The sequence below is a fragment of the Muscardinus avellanarius genome (genome assembly GCF_963383645.1).
Source record: "Muscardinus avellanarius genome assembly, chromosome: 9".
Lineage (NCBI taxonomy): Eukaryota > Metazoa > Chordata > Mammalia > Rodentia > Gliridae > Muscardinus > Muscardinus avellanarius.
Window position 1 is genome coordinate 99717201 of NC_137795.1, and position 18993 is coordinate 99736193.

Below are 18993 nucleotides of genomic sequence, written 5' to 3' on the forward strand. Positions count from 1 at the left end.
TGAAGGTGAGCACTGAGAAGACTGGGAGCAGAAAGTAGTCCAGGCTGGGAGAGGGCGGCCAAAAGGAAGGCTGCAGGACCACCATCGTCACTAGGGTGGAGGCCCAGGTGCCTGGCCTGTGGGCGCCACAGGGAGCACAGGGCCCAGCAACTGGGTCTCTGTGCAGCCCCCGCCGCACCGCAGCCTTGCAGAGCAGGGCAGTGCAAGGGAACGGGAGGCCTGTCCCCGGCATTACCTTGGGGATCTTTCTCCTCTTCCTGCCATTCTGTGGGTCTCCGAGGTTAAAGACGGTGTCATCGGGGCTGCTGGGGGTGGAGGGGGGACTGATTTTGGAAGGGGAGCCAGTTCCATCGCGACTCAGCTTCCTAGCGTCCAGCAGTTTGAAGTTCCACCTCTCGGAATTTTGCCGGAAGAAAGCAGGTTTGGACAATGCCTGCTGTGTGAGAAAAGAAGGAAGAGGACATCAGTACACGCAGGGGCGGGCTGCGAGGTCCCGATGGCGGAATCCAGCCGGGCTGGGCTGTGTGTGCTCCGGGTGTGTGAAGTCTGCCCGGGCTAATGAGCGCTCGACCAACACCGATCCAGTTGTGGAAAATGTAACTCGAATCCAGTCTCTCTTTTCAGACAAGTGGGGTGTCACCTGGCCCAGCCCCTGGACTTTCTGACATTCCAAGCCAGGTGGGCAGGAGTTATAAGACAGAAGCCTGGCTGTGACCTGCTGCGGTGTGCCCAGTGCCTGCGAAACCAGAATGCTGCTTCTCTGGGACTCTGTTTTTCTCTTTTTCTCTGTCCTGGGGACTGAACTGAGGGCCGTGTGCCTGTCATGCAGGTACACTGCCACAGCATCGGTACCTTACTTTTCTTTTTTGGTATTGGGGATGGAACCCAGGGGTATTCTACCTCCAAGCTACACTTCAGCCTATTTTTTTTAATTCTTTTTTTTTTTTTTTTTTTTTTTTTTGGTGGTACTGGGGTTCCTGGAAGCCCTTCTACCTCCGGGCTACACTCCCAGACCTATTTTTACATTTTTTATTTGGAAACAGGGTCTCCTAAGCCAGCACGCGCTGCTGGCTTCAAACCTGCGCAATCCTCCTGTCTCTGCCTGCCAAGCGCCGGGATTACAAGCGTGCGCCACCACGCCCGGCATTTTTTATTCTTTATTTTTTTGTGGTACTGGGAGTGAAACCCAGGGACTTTTCTACCTCTGGGCTATACTACCAGACCTATTTTATATTTTATTTGGAAACAGGGTCTCAACTAAGTTGCTGAGAGCCTCACTAAGTAGCTGAGACTGGCTTCGAACCTGTGTGATCCTCCTGTCTCAGCCTCCCAAGCGCTGGGATTATAAGCATGTGCCACCACGCCCGGCTTTATTCTTTATTTTGAAACAGGGTCTCACTGAGTTGCAAAGGGCCTCACTAAGTAGCTGAGTCTATCCATGAACCGTGATCCCCCTGTCTCAGCCTCCCAAATGCTGGGATTACAAGTGTGAGCCACCATGCTCAGCTTAGTACCTTATTTCTAAAACAGTTTCTTTAAAGTCAAAGGACAGTTGAGCATGGTGGCATATGCCTGTAATCCCAGTACTTGGGAGGTTGAGACAGGAGGATTGCAGGTTCACGGCCAGTCTCAGCAATTCAGCAAGACTCTGATTCAAAATACAAAATAAAAAGAGTGCAGGATGTACTTCAGATGTAGAAGGCCTCTGGATTCAACCCCTGGTGCCAAAAAAACAATAAAATAAAATGATTTCAGGAGACAAAGAAGCCAGGTGTGTCACGTGCGCTTGTGATCCCAGCATTTGGGAGTCTGAGACAGGAGGATCTTGGTTCGTGAACAGCCTCAGCTACTTAGTGAGGCTCTCAGCAACTTAGTGAGACCCTGTTTCCAAATAAAATATAAAATAGGTCTGGGAGTATAGCCTGGAGGTAGAAAGCCTCTGGGTTCCACCCCCAGTACCACCAAAAATAAATAAATACACCTCAAAATAAAGAATAAAAAGTAGGGCTGGGGGGGTGTAGCTTGGAGGTAGAATGCCCCTGGGTTCCATTCCTAGTACCACAATAAAAAAATAAAAAAAGAAAGACAAGAAGTGTTAAAAAAATTAGGGGTGCTGGGCATCGTTGTACATGTCTGCAATCCCAGTACTTGGGAGGCTGAGACAGGAGATTGCAGATTTGATGTCAGCCTCAGCAACTTATTGAGACCCTTAGCAAGACACTGTTTCAAAATAAAAGAGCTGGCTGTGGTAGCACGTACTTGTAATCTTAGTGACTTGGGAGGCTAGGGCAAGAGGATCACAAGCCTGGGCACCTTAGAGAGTCCCTGTCTTAAAAATAAAACACAAGAGAGGCTGGAGCCAGGCGTGGTGGCACACGCTTGCAATCCCAGCATTTGGGAGGCTGAGACAGGAGGATCGCGGTTCGTAGACAGCCTCAGCTACTTAGTGAGGCCCTCTGCAAGTCAGTGAGACCCTGTTTCAAAATAAAGAATAAAAAGTAGGGCTGGGGGTGTGGCTTGGAGGTAGAATGCCCCTGGGTTCCATCCCCAGTACCACACAAAAAAAAGTAAAAATAAACTAATAAATAAAATAAAATAAAGGAAAATCAAAACAAAAGCAAAATAAAATAAAAAGCATTAGGGGCATAGCTTGGATGTAGGCTGTCCCCAGGCTCAATTCCCAGTACTGGGGTGGGGAAAGAAGAAAGCGGGTTATGGGGGAGAGTTATCAAATCTGCCACACAGTCTGAGGCCAAGTTTGGCAAAGAGGAAGAGCCAGTCAGACCAAGGAGAGTCTCATGGCTCACATGAGGGTCACAAAACAGACCGGAGAGCTGGCGCCATGATGAAGATGTCTAATTGTGAGCCGGGCGAGGTGGCACAGGCTTGTCACCCCAGCATTCAGGAGGCCGAGACAGGAGGATCGCGGTTCGCGGACAGCCTCAGCGCTTATTGAGGCCCTCTGCAACTTAGTGAGACCCTGTTTCAAAAAAATAAAAAATCAAGCTGGTATAGCTCAGAGGCAGAATGTCCTTGGGTTCCATTCCCTGTACCACACACACACACAAAGTCTAATTGTCTGCTGAAGCCCTTCAAACACTTGGACAGCAGACTTCTTTTTCTTTGTTATTTTTTATTTTTTTGGAGGTATAATGGCACAATAGTTTTAATACAACCACAAATCTTCACAAAATAATTTTAATACTTTGTGCCGGGGCTAGCATCTGCACTGTGACATTCCTATACATACATAAGCATTTTATCCAAGAACAGATGTTAAAAGCAGAGGAATGTAAGTGATTGCCTATACAAAGGCAAAGAGACACTGTAATGTTATTTTATTTTTATTTTTTGGTGGTACTGGGGGTAGAACCCAGAGGCTTTCTACCTCCGAGCTATACTCCCAGACCTATTTTCTATTTTATTTGGAAACAGGGTCTCACTAAGTTGCCGAGAGCCTCACTCAGTAGCTGAGGCTGGCTTCGAACCCGTGCGATCCTCCCGTCTCAGCCTCCCAAGCGCAGGGATTACAAGCATGCGCCACCGCGCCCGGCAACACTGTAATGTTATATAGCAAACTTATTAAAAACTTTTTCTTAAATGTTCTCTCTCAAACTGGCCACGCCCTTTCTGTTCCAACTCTCAGCGGGGCCACTGTCCTGCCACAGAGCCAGAGTCAATACATAAAGGGATAAGCATGGCTGGTTCCTAGTAAGACTTAATTCCCCCAAATCGGGCAACCAGCAGTGATGCACCAAGCCGTAATCGGTCACTACAGGACCCTAAGGGTGAGTTTTTGGTTCTGGACTGTGGTCCAAAGATTCCAGCATTAGATAGAGCATAGTCATCGTGCTTGACACCCATTCCTACTGTGCCGCTACCTAGCTCTGTTGCAGAGACAAGTCTCCCTAATCTTCTAGATCCTGGGCCCAGTGGGCGCCAGGAGACCTAGTGTCCTAGAGGGAAGGTGGGCAGGGACTGTCCTGGGCTGAGGTCTGGCTCCCTGAGGAAGCCTTGAGTCTTCCAGGAGTCTGAGTGTGATGGCCTTGGCCAGGGCCAGGAGGCGGTGAGGGGGAGTGGTGAGGAAGCCCCCGGCCTTCTAGAGGGAGCTGCCCGGGCACAGGAGCGGGCTCCCTAACGCTTCCATCTGTGCATGGTTTCGAGTGTGAATACCTCTAGCCGAGCACAGCAGTGCAGAAGTCCCAGCTACTTAGGAGACGAAGGCAGGGAAACTGTTTAAGCGCGGGAATTTAAGCCCAGCCTGGGCAGCAAAGCCAGACCTGGTCTCAGAACAAAAACAGTAAAAAAAGGAGCATCTTTGCCCAGGTTTCCTATACTATAAAAGCCAGCTCCTGCCACATTCTCTGCGCTGTTCTAGATGTGGAGAGGATGGTAATAGAAAGCAAGAAAAGGGTGTCTGGTAGAAGGCGCCCTTCTTTTTTTGTGTGTGCTACTGGAGATTGAACCCAGGTCATTCTACTTCTGAGCTACACCCTGGCCCTATTTATTATTTTTTCTTTCTTTTTTTTTTTTTTTTTTTTGGTGGTACTGGGGGTGGAACCCAGAGGCTTTCTACCTCTGGGCTATACTCCCAGACCCATTTTATATTTTATTTGGAAACAGGGTCTCACTAAGTTGCTGAGAGCCTCACTCAGTAGCTGAGGCTGGCTTTGAACCTGTGCGATCCTCCTGTCTCAGCCTCCCAAGCGCGGGGATTACAAGCGTGTGCCACCACGCCCAGCTTTATTATTCTTTATTTTGAAACAGGGTCTCACTGAGTTGTGGAGCGTGTCACTAAGAAGCTGAGGCTTGATGCGAACTCGCCAACCTCCTGTTTTAGCCTCCCAGGTGCTGGGATTACAAGCGTGCGCCACCATGCCCCGCAGAAGTCACCCTCCTAAGGAGCCTGTGTTCACAGGCCCTGGCATCTGCTCCCTTCTGAGGAATCTGCCTGGCTGAGCCTCCCCCTCTGCTACAGCTAAAGAAATGAACATCTCGAAGACGGCGTGGGCCTTTCTGCGGCTAGCGGAGGAGGTCAGCACAGACGGACCGCTTCAGCCACTTCTAAGATCCTAGCTGCAGTCCAGATGTGGCAGATGCGCAAAGCGTGTTTGATGCGTTCCATGAAGGAAGTGGTGGAGTCTGCAGCTGTGCCTCAGAACGGGGGCGCAGGGCGGACGCCCTGACGTGGGAGAGCAGAGTACCAGCTGATGGTTTGCAGAGGCCCCACGGCCTGCGAGGAGCAGCGTGCGCTGGCCAGCGGAGGCCCATGCTGGGCACAGATGCATGTGGCTGTGGGTGCTAACTGGCCAGATGAGCAGGAAAGGGGCTGTTTTCCTCGCTCTTCTGGAAAGAGGGAGGTGCCGCCTGCTCTGGAGCAGAGCTGCCTGGGCAGCCATTCGCCGCTGTACTGAGAGTGGGGAAGGAGGAGCCCCCGGGACAGAGAGAACACAACCCATGTGACAGCTTTTTCTTCTTCCAACTGAGGCTTACCCACTATGGGACAAGGATTTCCTCAACGGGGACATCCGGATGCCCAGGAAAACACACAAAAAAAAAGGAAAGGAAAGGAGAAGCTGCTCATCAGCGGTTGCTGTGGGTTACCCACGCCGACCCTCTGTTCCACACAGGGAAAATGCCGCCAGGCAGTTGCCGTGGGCACGCGTCGTAGCAACTGCTGTGGCCCGCGAGCCGGCCTCGGGAGAGGCGCCGTCGCCAGCTCTTCTGGGCGCCCGCGGGAGGAGGCCTGCCTTCCCGACCCAAGCGCAGAAGGTGCTCCTCCTGTGGCGCCACCCTGGTCCCAGCCGACTAACCCGTGCACAGGAAGACGGCTGGAAACCATCTTGCTGTGGGATTGAAGTCGACACGTGCAGCCTGATTAGGCCTTCCCTTATTCAGTTTCTTCAACTAGTGGATATTGTTTTGGGTTTGGGGGAGTTTTTTGGTATGAGAAATTGAACTCAGGATCATTCTACCTCCAAGCTACATCCGCAGCCCTTTATATTACTTGGTTTATTTACTTTTTGTGGTACTAGAACCTTATTTTTTTTTTTTTTTTTTGGTACTGATTTTGGGATTGAACCCAGAGAAGGCATCGACAGGGACCCTTCCAGGCCCATGATTGGTATAATATAGCTTCATTTCCTGACCTATCTTATTCCATGCTTCTAAGTTTAAGGTTCCTTCTTTAAAAAACCAAGGAGAACATTCTAGTAGAAAGGAGAAACTGCCTAAGTTGCTTAGTAGAAACTGAGATACCTCTTTTCTTTAACATGTATCTAGCGATATCATATGTGATATCAATGAAAAAACCTCTTTGTTTTGATTCAGTATGTCCCATCTTTAACGCCATTGCCCTTCTTTACCTGCTTTACAAAACAGGGGGTCTGCAGCACCCTTGAGCAATTTACCTGGCTCCCTGAAAACGAGGAGGATTACTCACCAATCTTGCCCCACGGTAGGAGCCATTCTGCCTCTGAGCTCCACTCCCAGCCCTATTTTTTTTTATCTTTTTTTTGTTTTTGTTTTTGTTTTTGAAACAGGGTCTCACTGAATTGCAGAGGGCCTCACTTAGTAGCTGAGGCTGGCCGCGAACCGTGATCCTCCTGTCTTAGCCTCCCAAATGCTGGGATTACAAGGGTGAGCCACCAGGCCTGGCTCTTTTTTTTTTTAATTCTTTATTTTGAAACAGAGTCTCACAGAGTTGCAAAGGGCCTCACTAAGTAGTAGCTGAGGCTGTCCACGAACTGCAATCCTCCTGTCTCAGCCTCCCAAATGCTGATATTACAAGTATGTGCCACCACGCTCTGCTGATTTTATATCTTTATTTTTATTTTTGGTTTTTTTTGTGGGTGTTGGGATGGAAACCAGGGGCATTCAATCTCCGAGCTATATCCCCTGCCCTATTTTTTTATTCTTTATTTTGAAACAGGGTCTCACTAAGTTGCAGAGGGCCTAAATAGCTAAGGCTGTCCACCAACCACGATCCTCCAGTGTCAGCCTCCTGAATGCTGGGATTACAGCGTGTGCCACCATGCCCGGCTGATTTTATATCTTTAAATGGTTGAAAAACAAACAGCGAGGCATGGTAGCGCACTGCACATCTGTAATCCCTGTACTTGATGGGAGGATTACAGGTTCAAGGCCAGCCTCAGCAACTGAGTAAGACTGTTTCAAAATAAAAAACATAGCCAGGTGTGGTGGGCACGCTTGTAATCCCCGCGCTTGGAAGGCAGAGACAGGAGGATCGCGCAGGTTCGAAGCCAGCCTCGCTGGCTTAAGAGACTCTGTTTCCAAATAAAAAAGTATAAAAATAGGTCTAGGAGTGTAACCCAGAGGTAGAAGGGCTTCCAGGAAACCCCAGTACCACCAAAAAAAAAAAAAAATAAATAAAAACAAAACACATAAATGGCTGGGAGTGTAGCTTGGAGGTAGAATGCCCTGGTTCAATCCCCAGTACCTAAATAAATAAATAAATAAATAAATAAATATAAAAAAGGGCTGAGGGTGTACATTGGACGTAGAGCACTCCTGGGTTCAATCCTTAGCACCAGGGGGAAAAAAAAAGAAAAGAAAAGAAAAGGAAAAAAGGGATATTCAGTAAAAAGAAAACCAGTCTTGTACCTTCTGGGTCATCGGACACTAAACTCCACAAGGAACAACAGTTCCATCTGTTGTTGAGTTTCCTTACAGAGATATTCTTGTACATTCTCAACCTTACACGCACGCATGTGTATTCTTACATTTTAGAAACCCACCAACGGTACCCGCTACACAAGACCTGCCCTACACCCTGCCCTTGACCCTGCGGCTCAGAGTTTGCTCCTGAGCAGCTGTATAATAACACGAATGCAGCCTTTGCTATTTACTGAGTGTGAGGAGGGTTCTGAGCCACAAGCCCAGTCCGGCAGTGGGCAGACACATCCGGGTCCCTGGCCGTGAAGGTGGCCTGAATCCCGGAGTGTGCGGCCACGGTGCCTGCAGCCCCTCTCCTGCCGCCGCTCCCGGGTCTCGTACCTTGGTGGGAGTGTCGGGGATGGAAGAGGTGGGAGACCCAGGAAAGGCCAGGGCACACTTCTTGCCCAGGCAGCGGCCGTGTAGCTCGATGTCCTCGTAAGGGTTCTCCTTCATGGGCGGATCTGCGGTCAAAGGCGACAGCTGGTCAGGAGCCTGGGAATCTCCTAACAGAGCACCGAGGCCAGCTTCTTCTCTCCTGCGTGAGTCCAGCGGGGTGTCTGTTGCTTTGCTCTCTCCCCCTTCCGCTCGGTGATGGACCCTGATTCTCACTGGGGTAACACCCTGTCTGCTCACTTGTACACATACAAGATTAACTCCAAGCCAGGCACACACCTGTACTCCCAGTACTTGGGAGGCTGAGACAAGAGGATTGCAGTTTCAAGGCCAGCCTCAGCAACTTAGTGAGCACCTCAATAACTTAGGGAGACCCTGTTTTAAAATAAAAAATGAAAAAAGGGCTGGGGTTGTAGCTCAGAGGTAGAATGCCCCTGAGTTCAAGAGCCCCAGTACCAAATAAATAAATAAATAAAAGAGAGAGAGATGAACTCTACTTCTACTGGACATTGGACAACTTAAGGGTCCCAGATCTTTCCTCGGTGTGAATTCAAGGGAGGGCCCAGACCAGCGCCCAGGCAGCCGCTTCACAGCACCCCCATATCCAAGGCCAACACAGGGCCTGAGCTGGTCTGGCCAGAGTGAACCTAAAACAAATTTATTTTTTTTTTGTACTGGGCATTGACTCTGAGCTATACTACTAGCCCTTTTTAATTATTATTTTGAAATGGGGTCTTGCTTTGCTGAGGCCTGCCTCAAATCTGTGACGCTCTGGTCTCAGCCTCCCAAGTACTGAAATTACAGACATGCACTACCATTTCCGGCTAAACCTTAGGAGTTTTGCTGTGACGTGCAGGACACAGGCTCTCCTTTCCTAGAGGCAGGTGTTGACTCCAGGGAGCAGATACAGCCCTGAGGGAGGGGATCAGGGGAAGCCTGATGAGAAAGGTGCTCACATGGGAGATAAGAAACGGAGGAAGAAACCAAGTGTGAAGGCACATGCCTGTAATCCCAGCACTTGGAGGCTGAGACAGGAGGACCACAGGTTTGAGGCTATCCTCGATAATGTAGCGAGACCCTCATCAACTTAGCAAGACCCTGTTTCAACATAAAAATAAAGTAGGGCTAGGGGTGCAGCTCAGATGTAGAATGTCCATGGGTTCAATCTCCAGTGCCAAAAAAAAAAGAAAAAAGAAAGAAAAAAGAAAAAGGAAAAAAGAAAAAGAAAAGGAAAGAAAAGAAAAGAAAAAGAGAAGGAAGGGGACTATGCCAGTGCTGGTCACAGGAGCCTGCCAACTCCCTTTGCCCTGTCAGCTGGTCTTTGTGTCCCTCTAACTAGAAGCTTCCTCTTGGGGAGACACTGCCAGAAGTCCAGGTCACACAGCCTCGCTGGGTTTGGGGAGCCTGTCGCTGGGATGAACAGGCCTCGCCTCCGCCCTGCACCTCGCCCCTCCTGGCAAGGAGGCCGTGCGTGGCCGCCCTCCCCCCCATGCAGGCGCCTATGGCTTCTGCCTCGGTCCAGCTCCTTCCTCCTCCCACAGGGGCTGTGACCCCCCCCCCCAAAGGCAAACGGACTCCAGCTCGAACCTGAGCCCCGAGCCACCTGGGAGTCTGACGGGAGCCTGCAGACCTCAGCCAGAGTGACTTTTTGGGGGTCGGGGGAGCTGAGGATCGAACCCCGGGGCATTCTACCTTGAGGCTACATCCCCAGCCCAATTTTATTTTTATTTTGAAACCGGGTCTCGCTAGGTGGGTGAGTCTCACTACTCGTCTCCCAAGCTGCGGTCCTCTCGTCTCGGCCTCCCAATCCCAGGCTCAGGGTGACTTCACAGCAGGCACGTGCTCCTCGCACTGGCCGCTCTGTTAGAGCACACGCCTGTGGTGTCTGTGAAAGCACGCGGCTTCCCTCCGTCACTGCCGCCATGCGGGGAGCGGGCGTCTTACGTGCTCTCTCCGGTCCTTAAACGACCTGCAAGGAGCCATCATCCTCGCTATTGCAGAGAGAACTCAGGTGCAGAGAAATGGAACCACCAGCTCCAGCTCGCACAGCGACCAAGGGACCGCGCCACGCGTCCGTCCCAGGTGGAGACTGTGCTTCTGGCTCCACGACAGCGTCTCCGGGGCCTTCCTCCCGGCCTGCCTCCTCCCCTCCTGCCCTCTCGTGTACGTGTGTGTGTGTGTGTGTGTGCGTGCGTGCGCGTGTGCACGCTTCAAGCAGCGGCCCCTTTCCGCTCCCCGTTCTCACAGCAGATGTGCAGCCCTCCCCACACATCTGGGTACCTAGACATTCTCTTACCTAGAATGTCTTCATAGACATTCTCCTCCGATAAAGTGCGTGTGAGCCCCAGCTTCGCCTGTGCGTACCAGTCCACCCCGCTGTCCTCGAAGGAAGACTGCAGCAAGTCTTCAAACTCGTAGGACTTTCTGGGTTGCACAAGATGGGAAGAAAAAGGCCAAGAACGTGAATCAATTTAGGCTAGTTCAAAAAAATATATGCCCCCCTTCTCTAATTTTTTTTTTTTGGTGGTGTGTGTGTGTGTGTGTGTGTGTGTGTGTGTGTGTGTATGTATGGGTCTGGGGATGGAACCCAGGGGCATTCTACCTCTGAGCTACACCCCCAGCCCTATTTATTTTTTATTCTTTATTTTGAAACAGGGTCTCACTGAGTTACTAAGTAGCTGAGGCTGGCCACAAACCTGTAATCCTCCTGTCTCAGTCTCCCAAATACTGGGATTGCAAGCAAAAAAAATTAAGTCCAGTGTGGTGGCACGTGCTTGTAATCCCAGTACTTGGGAGACTGAGATAGGAGGATTGCAGGTTCGAGGACAATTTCACCAAGTAGTGAGACTCTCATCAACCTAGTGAGACCTTGTTTCAAAATAAAAATAAAATAGGTCTGGGGTGTAGCTTAGAGGTAGAATGCCCTGGGTTCAATCCCTAGTGCCCCCACCCACACACAAAATTCCTATGCCTGGCATGGTGGCACACGCTTGTAATCCCAGTACTTGGGAGGCTGAGACAGGAGGATTGCAGGCTCAAAGCCAGCCTCAGCAACTTAGCGAGACCCCATTTCCAATTAAAAAATAAAATAGGTCTAGGGGTATAGCCCAGAAGTAGAAAGCACCTGGGTTCCATCCCCAGTACCACACACACAAAATTTTTTTCTATTATGAATATCCATGAATAAGAAATGTGGCTTTTACTTGCAGGGATGTTTATGGTATCATGCTAAGTGAAAGAGTAAAGCATATATATAAAATACAACTCCAAATCTGTAAGTAAACAAATCCACATAATATAAAGAGACAGAGCTGGCTTGGTAGCATGGGCCTATAATCCCAGTATTTGTAAAGCTGAGACAGGAGGATCGCAGGTTCAAAGCCAGCCTCAGCAATTTAGGGAGCCCCTCAGCAACCTAGTGAAATTCTGTTTCAAAAGAAAAAAGAAGCCGGGCGTGGTGGCGCACGCTTGTAGTCCCAGCATTCGGGAGGCTGAGACAGGAGGATCGCGATTCGCGGACAGCCTCAGCTACTTAGGCCCTCGGCAACTCAGTGAGACCCTGTTTCAAAATAAAGAATAAAAAACAGGGCAGGGGGTGTAGCTCTGAGGTCAAATGTCCCTGGGTTCCATCCCTAAACCCACCCCCCACAAAAAAAAAATTCAAATAGGGCCAGGATAGCTGAGAGGCAGACTACCCCTGGCCTCAGTCCCCCGGGTCACACATACAGAAATAAAAAACAGAATCCAACCGCTGTCTCAGCCTTTTTTCTTGACACTGCTGGCTGCCGTGTTTCCTTGGCTGATCTTCTAGAGTGTAAGGGGGGCTGTTCAAAGCAGCGACCGTGGCTGGGTGACCCTGTCACTGGCTACAGAAATCAACAGTAACTATTTACAAAGTTTTGTGATTTTTTTATTTTTGGTACTGGGATTGAACCCTGAGGCATTTTACCTCCAAGCTGCATCCCAGCCCAGTTTGCTGAGACCCTCGCTAAGTTGCCAAGGCTTTGAACCTGCGATCCTCCTGTCTCGGCCTCCCACGTGCTGGGATGACAAGCGTGCCCCACCACACCTGGAGAAAGTTGTGTTTTTCTTCAATACTGGGAACTGTACCCAGGGATCATCTACCTCTGAGACATATGCCCAATGCTTTTTATTTTTTATTTTGAAAAAGGGTATTGGCTGGGCATGGTGGCGCATGCCTGTTATTCCCTGTACTTGGGAGGCTGAGAGAGAAGGATCAGAGGTTCGAGGACAGCCTCAGCAAGTTATGAGACCCTCATCAACTGAGTAAGACCCTGTTTTTAAATGAGAAATAAAATTGGACTGGGGGTGTAAACTCCAAGGTAGAATGCCTCTGGGTTCAATACCCAGCACCCCCCAACCAAAAAAAAAAAAGGATCTTTCTAAATTGCTGAGGCTGCCCTGGAACCTGTAATCCTCCTGTCTCAGCCTTCTAAGTACTGGGATTACAGGCGTGCACCACCGCACTCTTCTTTTTTACTTTTTATTTTGAGGCAGGATCTCCTGAAGTTGCCTAGGCTGGCCTCAAACTTGTGAGATCTTCCCACCTCCGTCTCCAGGTGGCCGTGATTACAGGCATGCGCCACTGCACCCAGCTTCCTTTAATGTTTTTTATATAGCTCTTTCTTTTCTTTTTCTTTTCTTTTTTTTCTTTCTTGCAGGTCTGGGGATGGAACCCAGGGGCACTGGACCTACAAGCTACACCCCCGACCCTATTTTTTATTCTTTTTATTTTTATTTATTTATTTATTTGGTGGTACTGGGGGTGGAACCCAGAGGCTTTCTACTCCCGGGATATACTCCCAGACCTTTTTTAAAAAATATTTTATTTGGAAACAGGGTCTCACTAAGTTGCTGAAAGCCTCACTAAGTAGCTGAGGCTGTCCACGAACCGTGATCCTCCAGGTCTCAGCCTCCCGAATGCTGGGATTACAAGCGTGCGCCACTATGCCCGGTTTATATAGCTCACTTTTCCTTTCCTTTCCTTTCCTTTCCTTTCCTTTTAACACCTCCAGCCCTATTTTTTAGTCTTTTTAGTTTTGAAACAGGGTCTCACTGAATTACGGAGGGCCTCACAAAGTAGCTGAGGCTGGCTTCGAACCGTGATCCTCCGGTCTCCACCTCCAGAATGCTGGGATTCCAAGCGTGTGCCACCATGCCCTACTTATAGTTCCATATTTCTAAAAACAAGATGCTAACACAAGACTTAAGGCATACTTTGTATTTGATTCCTGACACATAAAAGATACTAATAATTTGCTGTGTGTGGTAGTGCAGTTTATAATCCCAGTACTATAGGCTGAGACGGGAGAATCCAGGTTCAAGGCCAGCCTCAGCTTAGTGAGGAACCGCAGCTTAGTGAGACCCTGTTTCAAAAATAAAAAATAAAAAGTAGGTCTGGGAGTATAGCCCGGAGATAAAAAAAAAAGCCCCTGGGTTCCACCCTCAGGACCACAAAGAATAAAAAAAATAAAAAATAAAAAATAGGGCAGGGTGTGTAGCTCAGAGGCCAAATGCCCCTGGTTCTATTCCCAGACCCACAAAAATAAATAAATAAATAATAAAAATAAAAATAATAAAATGAAAAAATGTTTAAGCAACAGCTTTGGGCAGTTAGTTCCTCTTTAGTATTATTGATATACTATTGATATACTATTTAGTATTATTGATATACTATTTAGTATTATTGATATACTATTGATATACTATTTAGTATTATTGATATACTATTGATATACTATTTAGTATTATTGATATATTGATGTAAATGCCACAAGGGACTTGTGTCCTCTTCCTTCTGCGGTCCAGGTAGGTGAGCAGGCTCCCTACAAAGGAGCGATAGGATTATACCAATCACCCAACCACTTAGAAAATAGTTTTAATTGAAAAAATTTTAGGATCTTGTGTATTAACTTTGAAAGAGGAAATTTCCAAAAGCTAATGAATGATAACCACATTGAAACTGACTTCTCTTTAGTTTAAACGTTTCCAAAATTCATTCCCCATGCCGCCCACTTGCTTAACAAATGCCTTCTGCGGTCGATCTGTGCTCGCAGCTGGCGAGGCAAGGCCCTACTGGGGGCCGCAGTCTGGCAGGGCGTGAGCTCCTCCAGCCGAGCAGGCTTCCCAGGCCCGCCAGTGATCACTCGGTCTCTGGCACTGTGGTTTCAGAGATGCTAGCATGATTGTTTTTTTTCCTCAGTACTGGGATGGAACCCAGGGGCATCCTACCTCCAATCTACACCCCCAGCCCTATTTTTTATTCTTTATTTTAAACAGGGTCTCACTGGGTTACAAAGGGCCTCACTAAGTAGCTGAGGCTGTCCTTGAACTGCGATCCTCCTGTCTCAGGCTCTCAAATGCTGGGATTACAAGAATGGGCCACTGTGCCTGGTTTGAATATTTTAAAAATTGGCTTTAAGAGTGCATTTACTGCTCCTAGTTTGTTCCTATTTCAGGGTTAAAATGTTTTAAAAGTGTGAGTTAATTTTTAGTCATTTTTAGGGAATAGATTCCCCCCAGAATTATATTTATTTTTATTTATTTATTTATTTACTTATTTATTTAGTGGTACTGGGGATGGAACCCAGGGGCATGCTACCTCTGAGCTACACCCCTTGCCCTATTTTTTTTTTATCTGAGCTACACCCCTTGCCCTATTTTTTTATTCTTTATTTTGAAACTGGGTCTCACTGAGTTAGTTGCAAGGGGCCTCACTAAGTAGCTTAGGCTGGCCACAAACTGTGATCCTCCAGTCTCAACCTCCCAAATGCTAGGATTACAAGCGTGCGCCACCACGCCCAGCCTAGAAAGAAATTATTTTATGAAATCAGTTTCTGCCAGGTGTGGTGGTGTACACCCAGTGCCCCCCCAATAAAACAAGTTTCTTAGAAACTTTCAGAGTTCCCTTTTGCTCTGAACCTCAAATATATCAAACTATCTGTTCCTTTGAAGAGTCTATTTAATTTTCTTTTTTGTGGTACTGGGAATTAGACCCAGGGGCATTCATTCTCAGATACACCCCCAGCCCAGTTTTTAAATTTTGTGACAGGCTCTCACTAAGTTGCTTAGGGGCTTTACTGCATTGCTGAGGCTGTCCTTAAACCTATGACCCTCCTATCTCAGCCTCAATGACTGGGGTTACAGGCGTGGGCCACCACATCTGGCTGCTCCTTTGAAGGTTTTAATCGTTCTGGTTTTGGCCATGGTAATTCAGGGTTGCCCCGTGGGGTGACATCCATATTGACTGGCATGCTCTCAAAATGGCAGAGAGAGAGATCACACAAGGCTGGGTAGTTAACTGATCAACCAATGAGAGCTGAGGGTTGCTGCCAGCGAGCCAGGGGAAATCATGAGTCCTGTGGAAGGTGAACCCATGGAATCAGCACGGTTTGGCACATGTGTGACAGCGGAAGTTTCAAGCCCTCAAGAAGTTCTCAGGCCTCAAGGAAGGGCTGACTCTATCTGATGCCAAGACAATCAGCTGGAAAGTTGAAGCCTTGGTCAGTGTAGTTATCTGGCTTCATAAAGATCTAAAGAACTCCATCACATGGTCACATTAAACTAATACCTAAATTTTGAATATTTTTCTTTTCTTTGTGATCTGGGGACTGAACCAAGGGCCTTGTACATGCTCAGTGAGTGAGCGCTCTATCATGCAGCCACATCCCCAGCCCTTAAGAATACACACACACACACACACACACACACACACACACACACAGAGCTAGGTATGGTGGTATACACTTGTAATCCCAGTACTTGGGAGGCTGAGACAGGAGGATTACAGGTTTGCCGCCAGCTTCAGCAACTTAAGTGAGACCCAATTTTCAAATAAAAAATAAAATAAGGTTGGGGTGTAGCTCAGAGGTAGAATGCCCCTGAGTTCAATCCCCAGCAGCAAATACACACAGACACACACACATAAATATTTATATTTGTGTATGTCTGTGTGGCACTGACTTAGGGGCATTCTACTTCCAAGCCACACTCCCCAGCCCTTTTTGGTTTGAAACAGGATCTTGTAGGGTTGCTGAGGCTGACTTCGAACCTGCAATCCTTCTGTCTCAGCCTCCCAAATACTGGTATTATAGGGGGCGTGTGCCAGCATATCCAGCTAAGTTAAAATACCTTCACTATGTAAATACACGTGAAGCTAGGATGCCACTTACACTTGAATTTTTTAAAATAGCTTTTCTTATTAAATATTGGCCTTAAGGCATTCCTGCCAAAGTTATTAAATGTAAGCCATAAAACACACATAACCAAGCTATAACGTTGCCGTAGGAACCTCATCTTTGGAATTCCCTGATAGTTGAGGGTTTCTCATTTTCCACGCTAGGGCTGGAGGCATTAAGTCCTTGATTTAATTTCCTGGGGCTTTAAAGAAATAAAAAAGAGGTGAAGAAAGGGAAGGGAGAGAGAGTAAAGAAGAAGGAGGAGAAGAGGAAAAAGAGGGGGAAGGGGAAAATAGGAGCAGAGAAAGAAAAGAAACAGACAAATGCATTTTCTCAAACGGAGGATCGGCACCCACGAGCCTGGCTCCTCAGGGCTGTGCTAACTGGCCAGTGAAAATAAGCTGAATGTGCCCTCTCCAGCTCGCGGCTGGGCCACGCAATTCTAAACCTTCACAACCTCAAAATCCTTAATCATCTCTTTCTTCAGCCGAGGCTTGTCTTTCCTGCCTCAGGGGAGCCAGTCTGCCAAATTCACCGGCCCAGCCTCTTTTTTTTTTTTTTTTTGAGACAGGACCACAATAAAGAACATACTTTTTTTTTTTTTAACAGTAGAAAGTGAACATCTTGCCCTAATCACCTCTACTGTACTATTTTAAACAAAATGAAAAACCTAAAGCCAAAATTCTTGAAACACCACTGATGCAACCATATTCAAACTGGCCAAGAAAAATTCCATCTTTGGGCTGAAACTGAGTAACTTTAGCTGGTTATAAAGGAAGTGCCTGAAGACCGAAAACAGCAGATGGTGGCTGAGAGAGAAGAGAAGGGCTGAGGGCATCCTCACCGGGCTGATTGGTCTGCCCAGAGGTGACCCAGAACCAACCGGCCCCTTGGAGGAACAGCCCAGTGGAGACTGGGGAGGGCTGTGTTGGGAAGTCTGGGCCAGGAGCAGAGAAGCCATGAGACCATCGAGGAAGCCGGGCTTTGGTACTGGTTTGGCAAAGGATTTAGAATTGGAAATGGAGGGCTACAGGTGTAGCTCAGCAACAGAAAACCAAACGAACAAGCGTGAGAACCTGGGTCCGGTTCTCCGCACCACGCCCAGCCCGGCTGTAAGGCATCGTTTAAAAATATACCATAAAAACTGGGCACAGTGGCACATGCCTGTAATCCTAGTACTTGAGAGACTGACAGGAGGATTATAGGTTCAAGACCAGCCTGAGTAATTTAGCAAGGCCCTCGGCAACTTAGTGAGACCCTGTTTCAAAATAAAAAATAATGCCGGGCGTGGTGGCGCACGCTTGTAATCCCCGCGCTTTGGAGGCAGAGACAGGAGGATCGCGCAGGTTCAAAGACAGCCACGCGCGCTGGCTTAAGAGACCCTGTTTCCAAATAAAAATGTAAAAATAGGTCTGGGAGTGTAGCCCGGAGGTAGAAGGGCTTCCAGGAACCCCAGTACCACCGGGAAAAAAATTAAATAAATAAAAAATAAAAATAAAAAAAATAAAAAAATAAAAAAAATAAAAAATAAAATAGGACAAGCTGGGTGTGGTGGCACACACTTGTAATTCCAGTACTTGGGAGGTTGACACAGGAGGATTGATGGTTCATGGTCAGTTTCAGCTACTTAGTGAGGCCCTCTGCAAATTAGTGAGACCCTGTTTCAAAATAAAGAATAAAAAAATCGGGCTAGGGGTGTAGCTTGGAGATAGAATCCTCTGGGTTCCATCCCCAGCACCACACACACACACACACACACACACACACAATGTACCAACAGAAAAAAACAAAGAGCCAAACCCAGGGGTGCACGCCAATAATCCCAGTACTTGGGAGGCTGAGACAGGAGGGCAAGGGGTGTAGCTCAGAGGTAGAATGCCCTTGGGTTTGATTTTCAGTACCCAAAACAAACAGAAACAAAAGCAAAGAACAGCTAGGAAAGGGAGTGAGCAGAGCCACGGCAGGCCTCTCACTCCGGGGACGGCCTGACCCCCCTGGATGCTGGTGGGGAGAAAGTTAAGTACTGAGCACTGCTTTTCTGTTTTGTTTTTTGCTGTACTGGGTTTGAGCCAGGGGCATTCTACCTCTAAGCTACACCTCCAGCCCTATTTTATGTTCTACTTTGAAACAGGGTCTTCCTAAATTGCCCAGGCTAGCTCCAACCTGTGATCCTTCGTTTAAGCCTCTCAAGTGCTAGGATTACAGGCGTGCACCATCACTCCCGGCCAACACGTTATTCTTTTGTGTGTGTGTGTGAGGCAGGGGGATTGGATTCAGGGGCATCCAACCTCTGAGCCACACCCTCAGCCGTACTATTTATTTATTTATGGCACTGGGGATGGAACCCAGGGGCATTCTGCCTCTAAGCCCCAGCCCCAGCCCTGTTTTATTTTTATTTGGAAACAGGGTCTCACTAGGTTGACGAGAGTCTATTTGCTGAGACTGTCTTCAAACCTGCGGTCCTCCTGTCTCAGCCTCCTAAGAACTGGGATTACAAGGGTGGGCCACCAAGCCCAGCTCCAATGTATTATTATAATATTAACAAATACAGTGCATGCATCTGTACATATAAATGAGAAAACATGAGTTTCTAGAGGCAGAGTCATTTGCTCAAGGTCCAGGGGCTTTCTACCTCCAGGCTATACTCCTAGAGCTATTTTATACTTTATTTGGAAACAGGGTCTCACTAAGTTGCTGAGAGCCTCACTAAGTAGCTGAGGCTGGC

At 48.1% G+C, this 18993-nt stretch overlaps 1 protein-coding gene across 1 annotated transcript in view; it reads right to left on the reverse strand.

Moving 5' to 3' along the window:
* Positions 1-18993, reverse strand: part of DENND2A (DENN domain containing 2A) — a gene marked incomplete at both ends in the record, with an annotated part of 65685 nt that overhangs the window by 38012 nt on the left and 8680 nt on the right. Inside the window, 3 exon segments of the mRNA XM_080701246.1 lie at positions 236-436; positions 8017-8138; positions 10367-10494. Coding sequence (XP_080557372.1) covers positions 236-436; positions 8017-8138; positions 10367-10494 — 451 coding nt within the window.